Raw genomic sequence first — 27,130 nt, 5'->3', positions numbered from 1 at the left:
ACTTTGAGATATAGCGCTCATTTTTGTACTGTTTTCAAGAAAAAAAAATAGATGTTGAGTGTGTCAGCTCACAGGTGAGCCTAGCACTCAGAAGGCTTGGGTAAAAGATCACTGCAACTCTTCTAAGGTCAACCTTTTCTCAAAAAAAAAAAAAAAAAAAAAAGGAAGGGGGGGTGGTGAAGGAGTCAGGAAATGTTGCTACTAGTGACTAAGTGTGAGCTTCTGTAAATTAGATTGTGCTGTGGTGGTGAACACCTGTGATCTGGGCTGGAGCGTGCCTAGAACAGCAGCACACACCTTTAATGCCGGTACTTGGTAGGCATGGTCTACAAAGTGAATTTCAGGACAGCCTGGGGATACATAGAGACCCTGTCCTGTCTCCAAAAGAAAAAAATAAACTTGCTTTTATACTTTTAATTCGGGTTGATTGCTTCTTCTGTCGACAGAGAACCTACTACCACTAGGCTCCTTCACGCGTGAAGCTGCCTTCAAACACTCCTTCCTAAAACTGTGGGGAAATGAACAAAATCACCCAGGCCAGCCTGGCTACAGTGTGGAACACAAGTGCACAGAACCCCACAAAAAGAAGAGTGGTACTCTGAATTTACCATTCTGTTTAGTTCATTTGAAAACTACCAGAGAAACAAGCAGAGTGAGGGGCTTTCTAGAAACTAAGGAAGAAAAGCAAAAGGCTGCCTCAGGAGGAATCAACAGACGAGACCTTGCAAAGAAGGCTGCCACCTAAGACAGAGCCCCAGACAGCTCACCAGAGCTCTGGACCTAAGGAAGGAGCTGCAGTGCTGACTGCTCCCGCGGTTTTATTTTATTAATCCTGAAGGAGTATCTGTGTGGCCTTTTGCAGCTTCTAGATTTCATAGAAACCATTCTAAGTATGTGAATAAACTGGAGGGATACTCCCTGTGTGACATCTGAAAGGGAAGTGTCAGCCCTGAAACAGCAAAAGGGGAGTGTATTTCCTGCATGCTGTGGCTCCCCAATCAACAAACTCCCAATTCTTTTTCTATTATTTTATGTGTATAGCTGTTTTGCCTGTAAATACATTTATGCATCACATTCATGCCTGCTGGCTGCCCCCAGAAGGGGGTGTTGGATGTTGGATGTCCTGGAACTGGAGTTACAGGCAGGTGTGAGCCACCATGAGGAAGCTGAGGATTGAAGCCAGGTCCTCTGCAAGAGGTCCTCTGCAAGAACAGCCAGTGCTCTCAGCCACTGCAGAGCTGTCCCTAGTAAAACCAAAGGCTTTCCACCAGTTGTTACACATGCAAGCTATGGATGATGTAATTTTAAAAAATTGATCTACTTAACAGTCTTCTTTTAAAATTTAGGACACAACTGCTGTCGTGGCACACACCTTTAATCCCAGCACTTAGGAGGCAGAGCCAGGCAGGTTTCTATGAACATGAGACTAGCCTAGTTTACATATAGAGTTCTAGGCCAGCCAGGGGTACATAGAGAGACCCTGTCTCAAAACAAAAAAAAAGGAAAGAAAACAAAAACTGTAAAACAAATTCACAAGAATGTACAAGGAGCCGGGCGGTGGTGGCGCACGCCTTTAATCCCAGCACTTGGGAGGCAGAGGCAGGCGGATTTCTGAGTTCAAGGCCAGCCTGGTCTACAGAGTGAGTTCCAGGACAGCCAGGACTACACAGAGAAACCCTGTCTCAAAAAAAAAAAAAAAAAACAGAATGTACAAGGACTCACCACTTGATCAGTGTTCAATCTAGACTAGGGCTGTTGCTAGATGTACATTCCACTCACTCACTTCCTTTCCTGGCTTTTCAGGCCAGGAATAATAAGAAAAGGCAGCAGCTAGCGATTTGGGGTTTTCTTTGTTTTGTTTTGTTTTGTTGTTTTTGGTTTGTGTATCCCTGTGAGCCTCTGGCTGTCCTGGAACTTGCTCTGTAGACCAGGCTGGCCTTGAGCTCAGAGAGATCCCCCTGCCTCTGCCTCCCGAGTGCTGGGATCAGAGGCTTGCATCCATCCCCAGGCCTGGCCTGTGCTGGGCACTCAGGATCACATTCCATCCTCATGCCCACTTGACAAATAGTTACTATTATTACTGCTTTTCAAAGATGTTCATACAGGCTCAACGCTTTGTGAGTTTTCAGCCAGTACCATAACTGTGCTAACACCTAACCTCAAAGTATTTAAGGTCTTTACTACTTAGGTCAAATCCAACCACCTGAGTTGATGTGTCAATGAACTTGCCTTTGAGAAATAACACATGTAGCCGGGTGGTAGTGGCACACGCCTTTAATCCCAGCACTTGGGAGGCAGAGGCAGGCGGATTTCTAAGTTCGAGGCCAGCCTGGTCTACAGAGTGAGTTCCAGGACAGCCAAGGCTATACAGAGAAACCCTGTCTCAAAAAAAAAAAAAAAAAAAAAAAAAAAAAAAAAAAAAAAAAAAAAAAAAAAAAAAGAGAGAGAGAGAGAGAGAGAGAGAGAGAAATAACACATGCATTCTGTGAAAGCTAGAGGATTAATAAGTATGAGATGTGAGCCAAAATGTCACCAGGAGCTGTCATGTCAAGTCCCTAAGGCTAATGGTTACCACAGAGCATTCCTACAATCACAGGAGATCTGCTGGACAGTTCTGACCTAGAAATACACCTAGAGACCACAGTACCTGGAGTTTGGTTTTGTTTTTTGGTTTGTTTTTTTTGTTTTTTGTTTTTTGTTTTTTTTGGATTTTTCGAGACAGGGTTTCTCTGTGTAGTCCTGGCTGTCCTGAAACTCACTTTGTGGACCAGGCTGGCCTCGAAGTCAGAGATCCGCCTGCCTCTGCCTCCCAAGTGCTGGGATTAAAGGGGTGTGCCACCACCGCCCAGCAACTGGAGTTCAACTACAACCTGCTACATGCTCAAAATGAGGCTAAAATGCTTCTGTACACCTTTAAAAAAAAAAACAAAACAAAACAAAACACAACAAAACCAAACCAGGATCTATACTATGTAACCACAACAGCCAGCCCTCACTCAGTGTACCTCTTCAAAACAGTTGTAAAATACAAATATACACTCAATGAATTTCCAGTAAGAAAAAGAAAACTCTGAAGCTGAGCAGTGGTGTCGCACATCTTTAATCCCAACACTTGAGAGGCAGAGGCAGGCGGATCTCTGAATTCAGTACAGAGAAGCCCTGTCTCAAAAAAACAAACAAAAACCTCATCAGACCTTAAACCCCTCCCACCTACCCCTAACAAGACACATGTCCAAATGCTAGTGCACACATGCACACGCACACACACACTCAAACTCACACAAGTGCACATGGACATCAGAAGACAATTTGTGAGTGTTTGTCCTTCTACTGTGTAGATTCCAGAGATCTAACTCATGTCATTGGGCTTGGTAGCAAGTACCTTTACCCACTGAACCAAGCCTCGGACTCCCTCAAAATTGCTTTTGTAAAAGACAACTAAATATTAATAGCAAATACCATGATGTATCAATAAAGATAAAAAGTGCTTCCTGTCTTCACGTACATTCAAGGACCCTACACACATGTCCCTATGACCCTTGCTCCAGTCTCCACTGTTAGGCTATTCAAGACAGGACAGAATCACAACTCAAACTCTTCGGGCCATTAAGGACAAGATGCCCAAAAGGAAAAAGGCTATCTCCTGAGGTTACCAAGGTTCATCTGGAAGTGCTCAATCAACATTCAAATGCATATCTGAAATTACAGCAAGTATACTTTTGAAATGTGTTATTTTGGGATGGCAAGGATAGTTCAATGGGTGAAGGCACTTGCCACCAAGACCATGACCATAGTCAAGATGCCTAGCTAGAACCCATAGGGTAAAAGAGGCTGACTCTCACACTTGAGTCCAGATACATGGACTACGTACACACACATACACACACTCCTTTCTCTCTCTCTCTCTCTCTCTCTCTCTCTCTCTCTCTCTCTCTCTCTCTCCCTTTTCTCTCTGCCTGCCTCTCTCTCTCTCTCTCTCTCTCTCACACACACACACACACACACACACACACACACACAAATTAGTGTTTAAAAACTCTAAACACAAAACCTAACTTTTAAAATGTCATTAAATAACACTTTGAAAGTTGAACATGGTCATGTCAGATTGTTTTTTCAAACAAATCTGTACGTGGTGTGCACATATCAGAAGGGAGAAGGAGAAAAGAAATCCCACACCAATTAATAACATGTGTTTCTGAAGTTCTTTTTAGGTTCCATAAACAGACCTGGCAGGAGGCAACGTGAACAAGCACGTACTGAGCAGAGAGCTGCACTTGGAGGCACACAGAAGCTGCATCTGCTCCAGAGTACCATGGCGTGCAGGACTTGGCTAGGCTGTCTCTCAATCGTGTGAATCACAGGACATAGCCATGGCCAGGGAGAAGCCCAACAGGAATTTTCCAAGCAGACTTAAGGGGCAACTTCACCACTAGGTCAGAAAAGAACCCACCAAGATAACAAGAAATGAAATGATTACTTAACTACTTGGAGAGATCCTGGGAGGTTTTATATTAAGTAGAATGCCCTGGTTGTGTGTGTGTGTGTGTGTGTGTGTGTGTGTGTGTGTGTGTGTGTGTGTGCGTGCTTAATTTTATCAAGACTTGATAAAGTTTGTGCCAGATTTTCTAACACTGTTAATTGGCTGCCTATTTCCTGACCACCTAGAACCATTAGTAATTTGTAAGTATCCTAAAGATAACCCCAAAGTCTTACTGCACACCATCATTTCAGTAAACAAGCCAACAGGCTCAATGAAGGGGAACCATAGCCAGACTACCAAGGCCATGAGGCAGCACAAGATTGGGGCAAACAAAAAGCCAGAGACAGATGTATTAAGTAAACTGTCACTGACCCTACAGAAGCAGCCAACAACAGCAATGACCCAAATGCCTCTTGATCACCTGCAAAATACCAACTACCTCTGAGGTTCAAACTTTAGGTCATTTTAATGAATTAGCATTTAAACAGCTACCACATTAAATAGCTTAGAGCTAGAAAGTGAAAGGAACGGAACTGCAAACTGGAGGCCTGAGTCAGACACTAAAGAGATGCTCCCTGCCTACAGCTGGCGAGGGAATTGAACTCAGTGCTTTATACATTCCAGGGAAGCATTCAACTGAGCAACAACCCAGCTCTACCAAGTGGGGAGGGGAGGGGAGAGGAAAGGAGAGAAGGACAGGGGAGGAAAGGGAAAAGATTAATTATTGGGGGTGGGTGGAGAGATGCCTCCTGGCCCTGGTTAGGAGGACCTCAGTTCAATTCTCAGCATCCACATGGTGGCTCATATCCACCTATGTGACTCCAGGATCTGACAAGCCTCCACCAGGCATGCACAGACATACATGTAGGCAAAACATGCATATACATAAAGTTAAAAAACAACACACCATTGCAGCTAACTGCAGGGTCTAAAAGAGAATAGTGAGTAAACAAACAGCACTTGCCAATTAAGCCTGATATCTCAAGTTCAATCCTGCAGGACACATGGTACAAGGAGAAAGCCAACTTCTACAAGTTGTCCTGTCACCTCTACACACACACACACACACACACACACACACACACACACACGATTTTAAACATGTAAACTGGCAGGGTAGTGGTACATACCTCCCAGCATCGAGGAGACAGATCCAGGTGGATCTTTTGAGTTCAGATTGGGGAAGGCCAAGGCTACAAAGAGAAATCCTGCCTTGAAACCCCTAAGTAAGTAAACAAACAAACAAGCAAGCTGACTTTGCAGAGGGCTAAAAATGTACCTCAGTGGAGTGCTTGCATCTACACAGATCTAGGGTCCCCTAACAGTACCAGATAAAAGAAAAGGCCAACTTCCAACCGGGGAGGTTGGAACCTGCCTCCCAGCACTGAGGGCACGAAGACAGAAAGAGCATGAGTGGAAGAGCATCCTGAGCTATGAGGAAGACCCTGTCAGTAAAACAAAAACTCTACAACTGAATCTTCAGGAGAACAAGAAACATTACAACGGCAGTTGAAAAATCATACTGGCAAGTGTATGTAAACATCATAATGAAACCCACTGCTTTATACAGCGACTTCAAAAAAGAAGTCAAAACTTTAGTGTTTTGTCCAGACAGGGTCTCACTACGTAGCCCTGGCTATCCTGGAACTCACTATGTAGATCAGGCTGGCTTCAAAGTCACAGAAATCCACGTACATCCACCTCTAGGCATATAAACCCAAAAGAAATGAAGAGATATATGCTAGACAAACACACATCACATAAAGTCCACAGTGAGTTATTTACAACCAAATGGAAATAATTCAAATGCCTATGGACTCATGAAATAAACAGGCCAAGTTTGATAAAGCCACACAAACACAGTATCACTCAAATACTGTACGTGGTGTTCCAAATACTAGGATTAAAGGTCACCACTCCTAGCTTCCTTCTTCTTTCTGTACCCAGGTTAGCCTTGAACTCATGATCCTCCTGCCTCAGTCTTCAAGTGCAGTGTAGGGAGTGGTGGGAACCCTGAGGAATGTGTGTGGTGACACGGGTTCTGCCTGTGAAGAACTCCAAGGCCAAAGCCATTACCCATATGAACCACTCAAGAGGAATAGCAAAGCTCTCCTCAGACATTCAACTATGAGTGTTTATAAAGATTGGTCAGTGTGTACAAAGGATAGCAAATACCCTTCCTCCCATGGATATTTACAGTCTGAGGCTGCTGGCACGCACTTCCATGGGGGCTAGTAGCCTCTCTCCCTGTGAGTGCCCGATGAGCATGCTGAGGGCCCTTCCAAGATGCCTCGGTTAGAAAACCCCACCCGATCCCAGCTTCACTGTGCCTATCTCTGCCTGTGTGTATCTCTTCCTCATGGGCGGCAGTGCTAGGATTATGGGCACCCCTGGGTGCTGGGCATCATTCTTCCTACATGATTTCAGCTCCACACTGGGTATGGTAGCTCATACTTATAATCCTAGCAGTAGGAAGGCTAAGGCAGACAAATCGCTGGGACTTCCAGGCCACAATTGGGTTACAAAACAATAATAATGGGGGCTGGTAAGGAAGCTTGGAGCTAAGGTCCCTGCTGTCACAGAGGCCCACCTTCAGTTCTCAGTGCCCACATGGAGGCTCATGATCATCCATGAGCCAGTGGACCTAATACCTTCTTCTAACCTATGTAAGTTCCAGGCATGGACCTGATGCACATATATACATGCAGGCAAAACACTGAAACACCTAAATAAATCTTTTTTAAAAAATTACAAAACCCAAACAGCAAAACAAAACTCCCAAATAGCTAGGTGGAGTGACCTATGCATGGCCTTTAGTCTCAGCCCTGAGAAGGCAGAGGCAGGTAAAGGCATGTAAGTCTCTGTGAGTTCAAGGCCAGCCTGGTGTATACAGTGCCAGGATAGCCAGAACTACATAGTGAGACCTGGTCTGGAGTGGGGGTGGGAGGGACTCGAAGAACAGAAACGTGCCTTCTAAGGCATCTCTTCAAATAACCAAAAACATTTTTAAAATTAAGAATGGGGTTACTGCCAGGCAGTGGTGGCGCACACCTTTAGTCCCAGCACTTGGAAGGCAGAGGCAGGCGGATCTCTGACTTCGAGGCCAGCCTAGTCTACAGAGTGAGTTCCAGGACAGCCTGGGCTACACCGAGAAACCCTGTCTCGGGAAAAAAAAAAGAATGGGGTTACTGTTAAACTATGAAGCTGACAGAGCTGGAGATATCTCAACAGTTAAGAAGACACAGGTTCAATTCTCAATATCAACATGGCGTCTCGCATCTATAACACCAGCCTTATGGGACTGACACCCTCTTCCAGCTTCTGAGGGTACCCAACACTCATGTGACAAGCAAACATGTGGACACCCACATGCATACAATAAATATCTTTTAACTATGAAGCCAAGATTTTAAGTACTCCATACAGATGAAGAAAATGGATCAGGATGAGCAAGTGGAATCGAAACAATAAATCCCAGCAAGGGGCTGGAGAGGTGGCTCAGCGGTTAAGAGCACTGACTGCTCTTCCAGAGGTCCTGAGTTCAATTCCCAGAAAACACAGGGTGGCTCACAACCATCTGTAATGGGGTCTGATGCCCCATTACACTCTTCTGGTGTGTCTGAAGGCAGCTACAGTGTATTCATACACAATAAATAAATAAATAAATAAATAAATCCCAACAAGGATTATGAATCTAGGCAGAGGGGACCAAGTTGTTCCTGGTCTCTCACCAGATCACTGCTGCCCATGTGTTCCACACCTTGTCAATCTGTGATACCCCTGCCAGTTACAGTCACAGGGAGAACAGGGACAAGAGTGAGAAAGGACAGCCTAACCAAAGGAACCAGAGCTCCTGAGCCAACCTCCTAGATTCTGCTGCACTTGCCCCATTTCCAAATGTGCCTGTGGCAGGGATCAGAGGAGCAGGTGAGTCTGAACCACAGACGAGCCTAGTTACTTTCACAAACGTAGGACATGTCTCACCGATACTCAGATCGTGTTGCCTGACTATAGTAACCCTCCTGGCCGTCATTTACTTCTCAAGTTTAACTTCCACAGGTGCTGGTAGTCAAATAGATCTTCTCTCATCTCTGATCTTACAGCCTTCCTTCTCACAGAGACATGGCTGGTACTTTCTTTCTCTACACTTCATGGGTCAAGGCCAGGAAACTCCTGGATTGAGCTGCCAAGCAGCACTTCACAGTTCCTCCAGGTCCCGGCAGCTAGCTCACTTCCCTCCTAGCCAGTCTGCTGAACCCTGGAGAACAGGAATCTAGCTTATCACTGAGACCATACCCCACTACTCCCAGATCTAGTTGATTCCAGGAACCAGAATGAAGCATGTAACACAGATCTGTGAGAGAGACAGAAAAGTCTTGAGGCCATCTTTCAGGTGCATCTCAGTGCAGGGGAGGCTTGCAGCACATCTCCGTGACCTGATGTGTGGTAGGAGGCTGAGTTTCCACACTGGGTACTGATGATGATAATACCACACCCCACTCAGGGTTCCAGGCTTGGGATCACCCGATTCTTAATTCAGCAGGCAAGGGAAGAAAGAAAGGACATGGCCACAGCCTGCTCCCCCAGGGAACTGCCCAGCACAGGGTATCAAATGCAGCTTCACAGTTGACTTCAGATTCACTCCAGCTAAACATCACTCACCTCTGCCCACACTTGACTATCAGTGTTGAGATCATGCTGCTCCTGCCCCGCCTCCCTCCTTACAAGCCCATCCAGGAAGCTTCTGGCCACACCAACAGCCCCCAAACCAGAGTGTAGATGCTGCCTTCTATAGTCCACACACTGGTGTCACTAAAAGAGGAAATACTGTCAGTGTAGTACTGTTCTCTATTTCTGGGGAACCTACAGCTCATTCAGAGTATCTCTGCCACCTACTTCTGCTGTCATAATCCTTAGAGGACATAAATCATCAAGGATCCCAGGATACCAGGATTCTGTTTTGAAGTTGTAAAAGATGCCAAATTTTAAAAATCATAGCTAAATATTCCAGGACGTCTCATAGAAAGGCCACTGTGGCTCAAACATAGCATAAATCTTTTTCATTTTTATCAGAAATGCTAAGTTTCAAAGTGCTGTCAGAACTCTACCCAATGCACTTTCTAAGCAGCACAAGGTGGTACATCCTGTAATCCCAGCACTGAGGAGGCTGAGAGACAAGGATCAGCACAAGTTCAAGGCCAGTCTGGTCACACAGTGAGTTCACTCTAGGCCAGCCAGGAATACACAGTGACATCTTTTTTGAAAAAGGGGGGAAAAAACCTGATTTTTTTTTGTTTGGCTTGGTAGTGTACAACTGTTTGGAAAGCTAAGGCAAAAAGACTGTCGAATTCAAGGCAACTTAACAAGATCCTACCTTAAAAAAATAAACAGGCTGGGCATATAGAATATAGGACGCTTGCCTACCTAAGTTCAAACCCCAGTACACAAAACAGGCGAGGGGGGTGGAGAAGTAAAACAGAATTTTCCATATAATCCTTCTCATGTACTAGGAAATAATACCTACCAGATAAACTAACTCTATGAAGGTTTTCTTAATATATGTATTTTTAAGGTTTATTTATTTTGGATTCCCTGGAACTGGAGTTGGGAGCCACCATGTGGGCACTAGGAATGGGACCTGGGACTTCTGCAAGAGGAACAAATGTACGAAAGCATTGGGTCAGACCTCCAGGGCCCTACCTCAAACCTTTACCAATAAATAAATAAATAAATAAATAAATAAAATTAGTCAACCAAATGCATGTAACTCAAGCAAAATGAGACAGTTGCAAGTTTGTACTGATTGATAACTAACATCAATCAGTAGTGGTTGCTTTGTAGGAAAAAGTTTGTTTTTTTTTTTTTTTTCTCCACAAAAAGAAAGAAATCAGCAGTGTGTTGGCATGCACCTTAATCCCAGTACTTGAGAGGCTGAGGCACGAGGGTGGCAGTGAGTTCAGGCCTGCCTACAATAAGTTGCTGTCACAAAGGAAAAAAAGTCCTCAATAAAATAAACTTTTAAACTTTTAAAGCCAGGAGTGGTGAAACTTGCCTTTACTTGCTGTACTTGGCAGGTGGAGGCAGAGGCTGAGGCAGAGGGATATCTCTTGAGTTTGAGGCCAGTCTACAGAACAAGTTACAAGACAGCCAGGGCTACACAAAGAAGCCCTGACTGGAACACACACACACACACACACACACACACACACACACACACATTAACAAGTAAATAATGAGCTTTTAAATTTTTTTTTGTTTTGTTTTTGTTTTTCAAGACAGCATTTTTCTGTGTCCCTGTCCTGGAACTCACTCCACAGATCAGGCTGGCCTCGAACTCAGAAATCTGCCTGTCTCTGCCTCCCAAATCCTGGGATTAAAGGCATGCCCCGGTGATACTGAGCTTTTAAAGTCTGTGACTTTAATAATCTCTGTGCACTAGTTAATTTTATATCAGTTTGACACAAGCTGGAGTCATCTGAGAGATGACTGGGGGAGCTTCAGCTGAGAAAATGTTCCAGAAAACCCAGCTGTATAAGCCAAGGAAGAGGTAGACCATTTTCTTAATTAGTGATGGAGGTGGGGGGTGCCCACTGAGGGGGTACCATCCCTGGCCTGGTGCTCCTGGGTGCTATAAGAAAGAAGGTTGAACAAGCTATTAGAGAGCAAGCCGGTAAGCAACACTCATCTTTGGCCTCTGCATCAGCCCCTACCTCCAGACTCCAGGCAGGTTTGTGTTCCTGCCTCGGCTTCCCTCATTGGGCTGTGATTTAGGATATGTGAGCCAAAGAAACTCTTCATTCCCCAAGTTGCTTTTGGTCTTGTGTTTCATCCCAACAACAGCAGCACTACCTAAGACAGTCTGCACCAACAGCTACATTATCTCAGAGTACTCAAATACAGGTCAGTGATACTTGTGATGCTAGAAACTTATTTTTTTAAGTATCTTATTTAATAGTATAGTATCTACTTGGTGCACTTGGTCCAACAGTGACCCAAGCTGTGTATGTCACTGTGTAGATAAAGATGACTGTGAACTTCTGTTCCTCCTGTCTCCATATCCACAGTGCTGGGATTAGAGACCCACCCTAAGAACCCAGCTTCCGGGCTGGAAGCTGAAGCCAGGGCTTCATGCATGCTAAGTAAGCACTGTGTCAGGCGAACTACATCCACAGCTCTTATACTAGGGATTTAATATGCCAGTAATATTCAAGCCAATGTTCTAAACTACAAAAACTAATCAAATTAGTCTACATTACCTAAAGCACACTCCTCTTCAGCCTTGACTGTACAGCATACACCCCCCCATCCCCCAACTTTCTTCTTTGGACCTGCTTTTCTTTTTTCTTTCAGAGACACAGTCTCTCTAGGTAGTCCTGGCTGTACTGGAGCCTGTTACATAGACCAGACTACAGACTATATTCAAACTCATAAGATCCTCCTGCCTCTGCCTCTGCCTCTGCCTCCAGAGTTCTAGGACTAAAGGCATGGACCACCCCACACCCAGCTGGACCTGCTCTGAAGTGTATCTTTTTTTTTCTTTTGGCTTTATTTATTTATTTATTGTTCTCTGTGTAGCCCTGACTGTTCTGGCACAGTTTAAGTGTATCTGAACCCAGGCTCTACAAACGCACATCATAACCAAAGGTCTCCTCCCAAGGACCAACAAGAACACTAATGGCATCATATCCCTGGCTTCAACTCACTCCCATCAGGGATATTCACTAAAAACAAGTAGGCAGACTCTAAAAACCAAAAACACAAAATGTAGCATCCTTTTACCATTATCTGAAGAAGTAATTTGTTTCAAACGGCCAAATACTCAAGTTAATAAAGCCAATAAAGAAAGGAAAAGGCCTGGCAGGCCACATGAAAGGGCAGTTTAAAACAGGAGCACTGGCTGCTCTTCCAGAGGATCTGAGCTTGATTCCCAGCACCCATGTCCCATGGCTCTCGGACCATCTGAAACTCCAGCTCCAGGAGCTCTGACACCTCACCTCTGGTCCCTGCAGACATGCATACCACCTGCACACACTCTCACTCACATACACATACACACAATTTTTAAAAATAACAATAAAAATACATCTTTTTAAAAGTTCTTTTTAAAAAAGTATACTGTCTGCTGTTAGAAAGAGTTACTGGTTAAAGTGTTTATCCAATTCTGATTACACCAACTTGAGTTTCTTAAAACCTGAAAAAAAAACAAAAAAAAAACCAAACAAACAAAAAAAACAAAACAAAAAAAAACCTCAACATTTAAGTCACGGCACCTACTAGAGATTTATCAATTTTCTTCCCTACTAACAACAAGTTATCCAAACTTACTCCTAAAACCATTCATTCCCATAATCATAGGACAAGTGCACACAGAGGTAGACTGTAAATGTCATTCAGAAGAAAACGGTATTGAAGGACACGACTTTGCCAAGTACTCCAGAGACAGAGAGGCACATGAGTTCAAGGCCAGCCTGACCTATCTATATTGTGAGTACCAGCAAAATAACCAGAGCTATGTAGAGAGACCCTGTCTCAAAACAAACTTTTTTTACAGCAACAACAAAACTATAAAAGTACCCAAATTTTACATGGTTGTTTAAAAAGGACCCCTAAGCACAAATTGCAATCTAATTCAGCATGTTCATGCCTTTCAATGCATCAGTACTGTTGGCCAGGTCTTCAAGGAGTTAAAACTTGAACTGCCCTGCCAAAATGCCTCAGTCCTAATTCAAAAACTAACTTCTTCCACTAATGTTGTCTTCAGTTCAATTTTGAGCTCTTGATCCAAAGACACCCAACGCATAATTTCTTAAAGTAAAACCTATTGCTATCAAAGCCACAGTAAACTAAGTTGGCAAGAAGTTACTAAAAGATCGCTTCCCTCCATATCCCATAAAATAGGCAACCTTCTCACAGTCAGGCAAAGGAAATTACCTTTTTTCACTTGGTGTTAACCAATCTAATCTGGCTGGATTCTCATACTTGCAACAGTTAGGGACTTAAGCAGTTATAAAAAAAAAAAAAAAGTAAAAACACTTACATGTAACCACTCCTAGTGCCCTCATCTTCTCTGAGAACGGTATGACGGGCTCTCGTAAGAAAGACCCTCATGTGTCCTCATTTACTTTGTGACTGTCCTTACAATTAGATCTTAATTTTATTAATCCAGGTTAAAAGAAACATAAAGGAAAAGCGTGACAATCTGGTGCTACAAGTTAAGGTCCACCCCCCCATAACTATTCATTTAATACACAGGAAGAATTGCATGTGTGCCTTTTACTTGAACAAGACACACATTTCAGGGCCGACCTCAAGAAATTATTCACCACTACTGATGAAACCCACTGCCGATCCAGGAAGGGCTTTTTCCTCAGAAAGAGTAACAAGAAAAAGTCCTGTCAGGTCCAAGCTGACACTTCTATACCGTGACTTCAAAAAGTTCACCTTTGGCAATTGCGCCTAGATGATCAACCACACATCTTCGGCAACAGGTGCCACGAAACTGCCTCTCCCACGCAAAGCCGAGATCAAACTGGTTAGGACACACGGCCCCGTGGTGTTATACTTTTATTTGGAACTTAATCAAAGTAACTTTAAATCGGAAGGATTGCCAAACTTGGTTTGGTGTAGTTTTCTGCTTTTGCTCTTTAATGAGCCATTTGCCAGCAACTGTTGCACGCGACCACGAGTACTCACTCGAAGAACACAAACAAGCGCTCAGGACCCCATGAAGCTCCCTGCTCACCGAACAACAACAACCCTTCCTCCAAAACAGTTACCAAACTATAGAACTAGAGGGTAGGAAAGGAAACAACGTCTATGTGTGTTACCACGATCTAAATTCTCTCTTTTAAATCTCAGATCATTTTTCTTTCAAATCTACAACAAACATATCAAACATGCAACGGTTTGCAAAGCAGGAGGTTTCTTTCATTGCAAAATAATAAAAAAAATATATATATATATACTCATACCAAAACAAGGAGAGAAAGACGAACTCAACGGATACGTGTGCCAAAGTTTCAATCCTGCCTGGTGGAGACACCGCACTTGGCACAAATTTTGAAGAGGAAAGAGAGGGAGGGGGGAGAAGAAGAGCGAACGAGTGTGTGGCCTGCAAACTGCAACAATGCAATCTCCATTTTGAACAATGCGCCTCTTTCCTCTTGCAAATCTAGTTTTGTTTTGTCTTTTTTGTCACTAGACGCGCCGTGGCCTCCGCGTGGGGGACAGGCCGGGAGGGGGGAAAGCTAGGAAGCAGGATGCACTGCACTAGAGAGGGAGCAAGCCAGGGGGAGGGGAGGAGGTGGGGAAGGAGTCTCCAGGCGGCCTGGGTGGGTACCTGGAGTGCTGCTGTATGTACTATGGCTCCTAAAGCTGCTTTCCGTGCAGTAACTAGCGTCGTCGTCGTCGTCTTCCATCTCCTCCGGATAATCGGAGTCATCGTCGTCTTCTTCCATGTCATCTTCCTCGTCCTCCTCCGAATCCTGGGTCTCGTCGGCGTCGCCATCCTCCTCCTCCTCTTCGTCCTCTTCGGAGACCATGTCCTCCTCCTCGTCGTCGTCGTCACTCTCGTGGTCATCGTACACCACTTTGTTGACGGCGCGGCGGGCCGGGGTGGTCCGGGCCAGGTGGCCGCCCCCGCCCCCCGTCCTGCCGCCCCCGCCTCCTCGGCCCCCCCGGCCCGGGCCGCTGGCGCTGCTGGCGGAGGCCGGCGGTGGCGGTGGCGGCTGCTTCCTGCGGCCGCCCCCCCTGGGCGAGCTCAGCCGGGTCTTGGGCGCCACCTCAGCCTGGGCGGCGGCCCACCTGCCCCGACTGCTGCCGCGGTGCCGCGAGCGCAGCCCCCCGATGGGTCCGGAGGCGGGCGGCGGCGGCGGCGGCGGCGGCGGTGGTGGTGGTGGCGGCGGCGGCGGCGGCGGCGGCGGCGGGGCCGGGGCGCAGCGCTCCGCAGCAGGAGCTGCGGGCTGCTTGGGCGGCCTGCCCCGCCGGCCCCTCATGTCGGAGCCGCGGCTTGTGGGGGGGGGAGCGGAAGGGGTGGGGGGAGGGGCGCCGGGGGGCGCCGGGGCCGAGGGGGAGGGGAGGGCGCCGGGGCCCGGGCGGGTGGGGCGCGGCCCGGCAGCGGCGGGGTGGAGAGAGAAGGCTCAGTCCGAATTGCCGGGGCCCCGCTCCGGATCGCCTGCAGCCGCCATCTTGTTTCTTCCCTCTCGCTCGGTGACTGGGGGAACCGACAGCGGCCGCAGGCCCGGAGCGCGGTCACGTGAGCTGCGCCGCCCGACGAGCCTGGGACAGAGCGAGGCAGCGCGGCGGCCGCTAGGGGGAGCGCGGGAGCGGCGCGGCGGGGGCGGGGAGGCCCCGGAGCGCCCCTGCGCGGCTGAACGGCGGCGGCGCAGGAGCGAGATGGGTGGCTTGGGATGTCCCCTAGTCTGGGGTCTCCTCCTGGGAGACCACCCCCCCCAGCTGGAGCTCTGGAAGACCTCAATACCTGTCTCCCCAAACCGGGGCCGGAAAACAGGGAGTTTCCCCCAAGTCACTGGTCCTTTGGGGGAAATTGAGGCAGAAAGAGCGGGGAGGGGAGTGTCGCGGAGAGGCGCGACCTAAAGACTAAGGGCAGTCGCCACGCAAAGCCACTCACGCAGGGACTGGAGCAAGAGATAAATAAGTCAGTCCGATAGAGAGCTCCCAAAGGCTTGAATCCAGAGGGTCCTGAAGTTGTTCCAGGATTGCACGCTGGGAGCCACACCCCCAGAGTGGTTCACTGACTTTCTTGGAGTCCCCACCCTAAGAGCCAGGGTTAAATTCCAGAGCGTGGCTCCTGACTGACAGCCTCCAGGCACCTTTCCCTCTTCCCAGCTAGGAACTTCCACACCTCAGCCAGGAACTTGCAATAGGAAGGATGGCGTCCTGTCTATAATTGGTTTCACAAAGTTATGTGTTTGGGTTACCTAGTAATGTCTACTTGACAAATTACCAGTCTTGGTTTGGCCTAGGTAACTAGTCACTAAAATGAATTTTCAAAGCACATGCACCAAATGTCGCCAAATTAAGGTGGCTCGAGACAGTGTCCTCGGGGTGGGCTTTGGAAAGAAAAGGTTTTAGGAGCTTGTATGGGTGCTTATTGATAGATGTGAGAACTGAAAAGGTGATTTGAAGAAAAATAGTTAATAGTATTCAGCCCACTAAATGGGTTATTAAAATATAGTTCGATGAATAGAAATGAAGTGAAAATTAAAAAGCAAGAACTTAATTGCCAACTAATTTATTATTTATTCACTTTACTTCGATTGATCCCTGAGAGTGGTAAACTTACCCATAGGGACCTCAAGGCATAAGTAAAGAAAGGGAGCCATTTGAGTTATTTGGTAAACAACAGGTAGACTTTTGTTCAAAGAGTGAAACTATAAGAATGCAGGCCCAAAATAAGCAGATCTTCAGATCTTCCTTGGTGATAGTAGATGTTTTATTTTGTTTTACTAGGGCAGGGTCTCTCTGTGCAGCCCTGGCTGGCCCTGAACTCACTATGTAGACCGGGCTGACCTCCAGATGGTAGAGATCCTCCAGCCTCTGCCTCCTGAGTGCTGGGAGCAAAGATGTCCGGCACCACACCCTGCAATGACTTTGCCACAGACTCTCACTATGAACTCCAGGGTGGCCTCAAACTTGAAGTCTTCCTGCTTCAGCCTCACAAACTCTGGAATTACAGACAGGTCCCGCCACCCCTGTTCCAAATCATCTATATTTTTCAAGAAAATATGAAGATTTTATCTGTAACATGTTTATATGTTTTTAGATAGAGTGACCTAGTCTGGCATCAAACTGGGCTGTGGAATGACACATGTGCCATCATGTCTGTGTGTAGACAAGAGAGATAAAGTTATTTAACAGAGAGCAAACAGGATGCCTCATGGGTAAAGGTCCTTGCCACCACACCTTTCGACCTGTGTTCAATCCCTGGAACCCACAGGAAGACAACCTGGTGGGTATAACGGCAAGCCTTTAATCCCAGCACTCAGGAGGCAAAGGGCGACATCGAGAGATCCTGTCTCAAGAATAAAAGTAAATGGGAGAGGAAAGAGAAATTCAGCTCCTGAAAGTTTCTCTCTGGCTTCTACACACAAGCTGTGACACACATGCCCACACACATACACAAATAAATGATTAAATGGCAAAAGATTTTTTTAAAGGCTATATATATATATATTCTTAAATGTTGACTTTTTGTGGGGCAGTGGTGGCGCACGTCTTTAATCCCAGCACTTGGGAGGCAGAGGCAGGCGGATTTCTGAGTTCGAGGCCAGCCTGGTCTACAGAGTGAGTTCCAGGACAGCCAGGGCTACACAGAGAAACCCTATCTCAGAAAAAAAAAAAAAAATGTTGACTTTTTTTGAGACAGGGTATTATGCTGGGTGTAGATGTGTGCCAGTGTGGGATTTTGGTTTGTTCATTTGCTTGCTTTTTTCTTTTTTTTTAAATCGTGGTCACACTGTACTGTGCAGTCTGGTGCAAATTCCTGGCCTCGAACGGTCCTGACCTCAGCATCCTGAGCTTTCAGACTAGTGGCCTGCACTAAGACAAAGACAAAAGAACCCCAACCTTGCAGATTGATCCAAATATATGCTTCCTGGTTACAGCCCAACTTTGTAACCTGTGACCTATACTGTGTACAATACAGTTCCACATGGAACAATGAGAGATTTTTTTTTTGCTTATTTATTTATTTATTTATTTCATTTATATGAGTACACTATAACTGTCTTTAGACACTTCAGATCAGGGTACTGGATCCCTGTTACAGATGGTTGTGAACCACCATGTGGTTGCTGGGAATTGAACTCAGGACTTCCAGAAGATCAGTCAGTGCTCCTAACCGCTGAGCCATCTCTCCAGCCCGTTTTTGGCATTACATAGACTTTTTAGTTGCCAGCCTTGGAAAAGTGACTCTGCAGACTGTGCATTGTTTAACCAGAAAAGGAATTTTTTTTAAAAAGATTTATTTATTTATGTGCGTACACTGTAGCTGTCTTTAGACAGCACCAGAAGAGGGCATCAGATCCCATTACAGATGGTTGTGAGCCACCCTGTGTTTTCTGGGAATTGAACTCAGGACCTCTGGAAGAGCAGTCAGTGCTCTTACCCACTGAGCCATCTCTCCAGCCCAGGAAAGGAATTCTTAAGAAGGATGCAGAGAACTTTAGAACTGTGGGTTCTGAATCTAAAAAGAATCCAACCTCTGAAGCCATTGCCTTCCCTCTACCTAAGGTCCCCAATGTTCCAGAGAAAAAGTGGGCCACCAATCTAAATCTGAGTCCTGGCACAAAGAAAGAAAGCTAAATACCTGTGGTCAGTGGCCTAGATGAGAAAGTTAGTGAATCTCATGCCAGGTCACTGTAAGGTCAGATTCTTAAGCAGGTTCTTAATGTACAAGGCACTGTTATGGCAGTGAGTGGCTCAGGGCTGGGGAGATGCCCCAGTGAGTAAAAGCACTTGCTACTCTTACAGAAGACCAGAGTTCAGTTCCCATGGTGGCTCATGACCACCTAAGCCTCTGAACTTGAATTCAAATGCATATATCATGTGAAAAGAAATCTTTTTTTTTTTTTTAATGCCAGGCATGGTGCCCCATGTCTTTAATACCAGCACTTTGGAAGCAGAGGCAGATTTCAAGGATACACAGTGAGTTTTAGGCCAGCTAGGGCTACACAGTGAGGCCCAGTCTTGAGACAAAAATCTAAGACTGGAGAGATCACTCAGCAGCTAAGAGTTCTTACTGCAGCCAGATGGTGGTGGTAAATCCCAGCACTCGGGAGACAGAAGCAGGTATGTCTGAGTTCAAGGCTAGCCTGGTCTACAGAGTGAGTTCCAGGACAGCCAGGGTTACACAGAAAACCACTACCTGTAACTCCACTTCCAGAAGTTTGAACAGCTTCTTCTGGCTTCCACAGGTCACACACAGACACATTAAAAAATAAAGTTAAAATTTAAAAGGTGCATGCCTTTTTTTTTTTTTTTTTTTAAGTGTATGTGAATGTTTTGCCTACATGTATGTTTGCACACCAAATCATGTGCAGGAAGTGTCCAATGAAGTCAAGAAAAGGATATTGGATCCCTTCGGATTGGAGTTCCAGACAGCTCTTAACTACCATCTGGGTGCTGAGAATGGAACCCAGGTCCTTTGGAAGAGCAACTAGTACTCTTTTAACTGTTGGGCCATCTCTCTAGCTCGTGCATACCTTTAAGCCCAACACCTAGGAGACTAAGACCCTATCTCAAAGAAAGAGAGAGTTAAAAAGAAAGATATCACCATATTGTTGAACTAGACAGGTGTTTAGCTGGTCTATAACTGGTAAGAGGAAACCTCTTCGATAACTGTATTTTTTTCTTTGTTTTTGGTTTTTTGAGACAGGGTTTCTCTGTGTAGCCCTGGCTGTCCTGGAACTCACTCTGTAGACCAGGCTCATCTCGAACTCAGAAATCCGCCTGCCTCTGCCTCCCAAGTGCTGGGATTAAAGGCGTGCGCCACTGCTGCCCCAGCATTAACTGTATTTTAATGATCCCTTCTAAAGCCAACTTGGCATTGGCAACAGGTGAGTCCTTCTAAAAACAAACCCAGCTTTGTTATTTTGTGTTGCTTTGTTCATGACCTCAGATTCACAGGTCAGTCTTGGTTCCCTCTTCCTTCATGTACCACAAGTTGGTATCAAAGTCACTGTGAGGTCAAGGATGACCTGAATACCTGATCCTGCTGCCTCCTGGGGGCTGAGATTACAGGTGTGAGTCACCATGCCCAGTTTGTGTTGCAGGGGATGGAAGCCAGGGCTTCCTGCATATTCTGTAAGTATTCTGCCAATCAAACTCCATCTTGGCCCCATGGGTGCTAGTTGTCTGCTTGCTTGCTTGGTGGGTGGGTTTTTCAAGACAGGGTTTCTCTGTGTAGCCTTAGCTGTCCTGGAACTCACTCTGTAGACCAGGTGTCCACTCACTTATTAAAGCTTCCTCCACTCCACTGAAACCTTATTTAATGTTTTTCTTGGGGGTGGGGAGATTGTGTGTGTGTGTGTGTGTGTGTGTGTGTGTGTGTGTGTATGTTTTGCCTGTGTGAATATCTGTGTACCACACCTACAGAAACCAGAAGGGCATTGGATCCCCTAGAATTGGAGTTGCAGATACTCGTGAGCCACCATGTGGATGCTGGGAATCAAATCCTGGTCCTGTGAAAGAGCAGCCAGTGTTCTTTTTTCTTTTCCATTAATTAATTTATTTATCCACTTTACATCCCAATACCAGCACCCACCCACCACCAGTGTTCTTAACTATCAGACCATCCCTTCAGTCCCTTGATAGTTGTTTGTTTGTTTTGTATTTTCTTTTTTTTTTCCCGAGACAGGGTTTCTCTGTGTAGCCCTGGCTGTTCTGGAACTCACTCTATAGACCAGGCTGGCCTCGAACTCAGAAATCCGCCTGCCTCTGTCTCTCAAGTGCTGGGATTAAAGGCATGTGCCACCACCACCTGGCTGTTTTGTATTTTTCAAAACAGAGTTTCTTTGTGTAAAAGTCCTGGCTGACTGGAACTCACTTTGCCGACCAGGCTGACCTCAAACTCACAGAGATCCACCTACCTCTGCCTCCTGTGTGCTGGGGTTAAAGGCGTGCACCATCCCAGCCTGGCCAGATAAATATTCTTATAAGACACAATGCTTTCACTTTCTAGGTTTAGTCCTTGATGTTCCCCTATACCTTTCTTACACTTGTAAGTTCATGGCCACCTGGCTTGTGATTTCCAGAGTCTTTCTTGTGACAAATGGAACCAGAAAAACACAACTTATTTATGTGCTGGGAAGATTTCTTCCTGTTTGTCTGTTAAGATCTTGTAAAGGGGGCAGGAAAGATGGCTCATCAGGTAAGAGTGCTTCCTGCCCTTCCAGATGAATCCAGATGAGTTGAGTTCCAACAACCAATATTGAGCAGCCCACTACTGCTTTTAACTCTTAGCTCCTGGGGAGATCTGATGCCCTCTTCTGGCCTCTACTCTGTGTGTGTGTTCCTGTGCGTGTGCTTTTGCGCGAGTACGCTCGCAGCTTACATTTGCATGAACACATATACACATAAACTTTTTTTTAAAAATCACCTTCTCCTCCTGAGTCACCTGTTCATGGGAAATTCTCCATGAGGCTGTGGCTATGAGTTGAGGGAGTGGCAGTGACATGGAAGTAAAACAGCTTGGAGTTGCACCTTTCTGTGCTCCTTGGGGACATGTCCAGGCCTGTTCTTTTATACATGGGCTCTTGGGAAAGAGAGTAGTCACTTCATGGCTAAGTGGAACACATATTCGATTTGGGATAAACTGCACAGTTGCGTGAACACCAGACTTTCAAGCTATGTTGGGATCCAGGAAAAGAGCAGTCTGCAAGCGAAGAGAGCAAGGCTTCATCCTCTAAATGCATCCAGACATTCCTTTTGCGACCTGCAACGAGCTCTGTACTACCTCTCGACACATGGCTGTGTGTGGGATGTGGGGTATACTAAGTAATGGGATCCAGTTAGAATTCTTAGGCTGTGTTCCTGCTGAACACCCTCTGATCTACACTGTGGAACATTAGGAGGCCTCAGGTCACTCTGAAGATGGAACAAATCAGCACACAGAGATGGGATTATTTAAAAAAAAAAAAATAAAGATTTTTTTTTTCTGAGACAGGGTTTTTCTGTGTAGCCCTGGCTGTTCTGAAACTCACTCTGTAGACCAGGCTGGCCTTGAACTCAGAAATCTGCCTGCTTCTGCATCCCAAGTGCTGGAATTAAAGGTGTGTGCCACCACTGCCTGGCCAGAAAGATTTATTTTATATATGAGTACACTGTCGCTTTCTTCACACACACCAGAAGAGGGCATCAGATCCCATTACGGATGGTTGTGAGTCACCATGTGGGTGCTGGGAATTGAATTTAGAAGCTCTGGTGCTCTTAACTGGCCATCTCTCCAGCCTGAGATGGGATTCTTTTTAAATGTTTTATTTATTTACTTAGTTATTTTGTGGATGGGTATTTTGCCTACATAGATGCCTGTGCACTTAACCAATGTACAATGTAGCCAGCCCCAAATCCAAAGAGACATTCAGGTGGCGGTGGCTCATGCCTTGATTCCCAGCACTTGGGAGGTAGAGTCAGGCAGCTCTCTGAATGAGTTCAAGGCCAGCTACAGAACAAGTTCTAGGACACCCAGGAATACACAGATAAAACCCATATGTATGTGTGGAGGGGGTGTAGGTGTTTTCACCTAGCCAGATGGCCCAACAGAGAAAGGCACTTGATGTAAAACCTGTTGATCTAAGTTTAATCCCCAGGAGGCACCTGGTTGAACAAAAGAACTAACTATTGTTCTGTAGACTGGACCAGTGATGGTTCATACTTTTAATACCAGCACTGGGGAGGCAGAGGCAGGCATCTCTGCTCTACAGAGGGAGTTCCAGGACAACCGGGACTACACAGAGAAAAACAGTCTCCAAAAAAAAAAAAACAAAAAAACAAAACAAAAAAAAAAAAAAAAAAAACAGGGGCTGGAGAGATGGCTCAGTAGTTAAGAGCACCAGCTGCTTTTCCAGAGGACCTGAGTTCAATTCCCAGCAACCACATGGGATTCATCTATAATGAATCCTGACGCCCTCCTCTGGACATGCAGATAGAGTACTCATACATAGATAAACAGATCTTTAGGAAAATTTCAAAACAAAAGAGAAAAACTGAAACGTTGTGACATCTAATGTCTTTAATCTCAGTGCTAATGAGATAAAGGCAGGCAGACCTCTATGAAGTCCAGGCCAGCCTGGTCTACATAGAGAGTTCCAGAGCTGCATAGCCAGACCCTGTCTTTAAAAAAAAAAAATCAGGTAGACTAATTGAACCATTATTTATTTATTTAATCTTTTTTTTTTTTTTTTTTTTTTTTTTGGTTTGGTTTGGTTTTTCGAGACAGGATTTCTCTGTATAGTCCTGGCTATCCTGGAATTCACTCTGTAGACCAGGCTGGCCTCAAACTCACAGAGATTCAGCTGCCTCTCCTTCCTAAGTGCTGGGATTACACCTGGCCAATGGAACCACTTTTAAAGATTTAACTTTTATTATTATTTTTAATTATGTGCATGTGTTTACATATGGGTATGTTCATGTGAATGCTGGTGTCTAGGATGCCAGAGGCATCAGATAGATCCTCCTGGGACTGAAAAGAGACAGTTATCAGCCACCCAACCTGGGTGCTAGGGGTCAAACTCAGTCCCTCTGCCAGAGCAGCATATACTCTTGTTAACCACTGAGGCATCTCAGGGCTGAGTGGGACCATTATAGTTGAGAATGCTGGGGGAGGGGGGAGAACACCTCAAGTGGAACCACCTGCATTTCAGGACCCACATAAAGGGGAAGTGGCTGGGGGAATGCTTGCCCCGTGGTGGTAGAGTGCTTGCCCAGCACCAAAACAAATGCAGAGACTAAGAAGAGGAAGAAGGCTCAGGATGCAGTCAGTTGGTGAAGAGCCTGTCCAGCAAGCATACAGCTGTAGATTCAGTCCCAGCCCCACATGGATCAGGCACACGCCTGTAATCCCAGCTCTGAGGAGGTGGAGACGGAAGGATCAGGACATTCATTCAAAGCCATTTTCAGTTACTCAGGAAGTTTGAGGCTAGTCTGGATTACAGGAGACTATCTCAAAAAGACAAAAAACAAAATTTACAAGCCCCCATCCTTCACTTCAGAGTTTTGGGCCACCGACCTGGGCTTCCTTTGTGGACTCCTTTGCTTCTGCCCGTTGTTGCCTTCACTGGCAGCATCCTCGGGCCTCTGTCCTGTTTCTAGCTCTCTGGGTCCCCTTGTCCACTCTCAGGACAGCTTCAGTCACCACACAACAAGCTCACATTTGCTGAGCCAGCATCTCTCACTGCAACCCATGCTCCTGCAACTCTGATTTGTTTTCTTAATTCTCTGTCAAAGGGATAAAAAGGGTTCCCTACTTCAAACCACCACACCCAGCTCCCTCAGTTGCCTGAGCAATCCTGTCTATGTGGGGAATATAGTTTTGGCTTCATCTGAGAACACAGAACCCCACTTGAACATCTACAAATTGCAAAGTACCGGGCATGGTGTGTGACACAGTGGCTTCCTCATCCCAGTTTTGCTAGGGACTTTCTCAGTTGAGTGACAGGTCCAGAGTTTCATGAAACTTCTCAGTCCCTGGTGAACCAAGCCGATGGGAGGCTTAGCAAGAGTAAAGGTTTCCGAGTGACCCTGAGCATCCAGGGCAGGCGTGTGTGTGTGTGTGTGTGTGTGTGTGTGTGTGTGTGTGTGTCCAGTTTTTTTACTTGGATGCCAGGAATCCAACAGAGGTCCTATTTCTGTGTTAACTTTGCCCACCGAGCTATCTGCCCAATCACAAACACAGACATTTGACAAATATTTGGAAGCTCTCAAGGCCTTTGCAGAAGAGTGTGTGAACAGGTGGGGGCAGTGAAGCAGTGAAATTTGGGTACAAGGTTAACATGACCTCATTTAAACCCACGGGCTGGAGAGGCCCAGGGTCTCTTGTGGTTTATTTACATAGCCAAGGTTGCAGCAGATACCTAATTTTGCCTCATACTTTGTGTATGTGCCTCTACCAAACACCTTTATAATCCAATAGTTGCCTAGAATTCCAAGACTTTTGCCAGACACGGCGACTTATGTGTATAATCAGAACTCTAGATGCTGAGCTTCAGAAAAGTCATTGCAAGTTTAAGGCTGTCCCGGGCTATGCAAGAATTTGAGGACAGCCTGAGTATGCTGGCTAGTTTATTGTCGATTTGACATAAATTGGAATCATCAGAGAGGAGGAAATGTGCGTTGAGAAAATGCTTCCGGAAGAGTGGGCTGTAAGCAAGCTTGTAGGGCATTTTCTTAACTAGTGATCAATGTGGGAGGGGCCCAGCCCATTGTGGGTGGTGCCATCCCTGGGCTGGTGCTCCTGGGTGCTATAAGAAAGCAGGTTGAGCAAGCCAGTAAGCAGGGCTCCTCCCCCTCCCATCCCCTTCCCCTCCCCCTCCTCTTCCCCCTCCCCCCCTCCCCCTCCTCCTCGTGGCCTCTGTCTGCATCAGCCCCTGCCTCCAGACTCCAGGCAGGTTTGTGTTCCTGCCTCGGCTTCCCTCATTGGGCTGTGATTTAGGATATGTGAGCTAAAGAAACTCTTCATTCCCCAAATTGCTTTTGGTCTTGTGTTTCATCACAGCAACAGAAATATTAAGACACTGTGCAGAAGAAGAACCTATCGCCTATCTCACAAAATACTGCTAGAATGTTTATTTATTTATTTTTTTCCAGACCTGCCTCTGCCTCCTGAGGGTTGGGATTCAAGGCACGCTCTGCCACCACCCAGCTCTTTTTGTCTTTCTTCCCTGCTGGGGCTTGAGTACTGAGCCTTGCCGTACTTCACCAGGGAAGCATGATGGGTCACACCTGTAATCCCAGCGCTGGGGAGGGGGAGGCTGCAGCAAGAGTTCTAGGCCAGCTGAGGCCACAAAGGAAGCCCTTAATTCAAAAGCAAACCAAGTAGCTAGGACCTCTGAGCCATGTCTCCAGCCCCAGCGCAGGCCTCCTGACTTCATTTTTCTCCTGTGGAAATTAGAAAACTGGTCTGGTTTGAGGAGTAAATAAATGAGAGCAGAGAAGGAAGCCAGAAGGGTCCTGGAAACCTAGTAACCATCTACCGAGGTTAGTGGATACTTAGTAACAATGACTACCATGTTTGGTTTTTGTGTGTTTGTTTTAGTAGACCTCAGAAAACCATGGGAGGCGACAAGGACTGGACTCATTCCCACAGCCGCTGCAGAATGACATGATTTCTCAGCGCTCTGACAGAGTTCTTTCAGTTAAGAAGTAAAAAACCAAGCCAGGCAGTGGTGGCACACACTCTTAATCTCAACACTTGGGGAACAGAGGCAGGAGGGTGATCTAGTATGGTGTGAATTCCAGGACAGCCAGGGCTACACAGAGAAACCTTGTCTCATAGATAAATAAATAAATATTTTTGAAAAGCAAGCCAAAAAAAAAAAAAAAAAATACCTTCCCAAACCCAACAAGACAAAAAAGAAATAAAAATTAAAAATAAAATTTAAGAACTGCAGAGCTGGTTCTCTGGTTAATTAATGCTATATAATATTACTGCTCGTGCAGAGGACCTGCAGTCTATTCCCAGCACCTGCAATAGGTAGTTTACAAATATAACTCCAGCCGGGTGGTGGTGGTGCACACCTTTAATCCCAGCACTTGGGAGGCAGAGGGAGGCAGAGGCAGGCGGATTTCTTTTTTTTTTTTTTTTTTTTTTTTTTTTGGTTTTTCGAGACAGGGTTTCTCTGTGTAGTCCTGGCTGTCCTGGAACTCACTCTGTAGACCAGACTGGCCTATACAGGTGGATTTCTGAGTTCGAGGCCAGCCTGGTCTACAGAGTGAGTTCCAGGACAGCCAGGGCTACACAAAGAAACCTTGTCTCGAAAAAAACAAACAAACAAAAAACAAAAACAACAACAAAAACAAATATAACTCCAGTCCTAACACTTACACATACCTATGCACATATATGCACACATAACTTAAATCTTAAGCCAGGCATGCTAGTACATGTCTTTAATCCCAGAATTCAGGAGG

At 45.9% G+C, this 27,130-nt stretch overlaps 1 protein-coding gene across 15 annotated transcripts in view; it reads right to left on the bottom strand.

Moving 5' to 3' along the window:
- Nucleotides 1-15,477, bottom strand: part of Bptf (bromodomain PHD finger transcription factor) — a 94,968-nt gene extending 79,491 nt beyond the window's left edge. For 12 of the 15 annotated variants that reach the window (XM_076935580.1, XM_076935578.1, XM_076935582.1 and 9 more), the window contains exon 1: nt 14,823-15,154. In XM_076935580.1, the coding sequence (XP_076791695.1) occupies nt 14,823-15,024 (202 nt within the window). In that variant the 5' untranslated portion in view covers nt 15,025-15,154. Of the gene's footprint in view, nt 1-14,822 lie in introns of all 15 variants that reach the window. The other 3 variants (XM_034507530.2, XM_034507538.2, XM_034507540.2) reach the window with 1 other exon arrangement.
- Nucleotides 15,478-27,130: the final 11,653 nt, after the last annotated feature.

The sequence above is a fragment of the Arvicanthis niloticus genome, chromosome 6, assembly GCF_011762505.2.
Source record: "Arvicanthis niloticus isolate mArvNil1 chromosome 6, mArvNil1.pat.X, whole genome shotgun sequence".
In the NCBI taxonomy this organism is placed as follows: domain Eukaryota; kingdom Metazoa; phylum Chordata; class Mammalia; order Rodentia; family Muridae; genus Arvicanthis; species Arvicanthis niloticus.
This window is presented reverse-complemented; position numbering and strand designations above follow the sequence as displayed.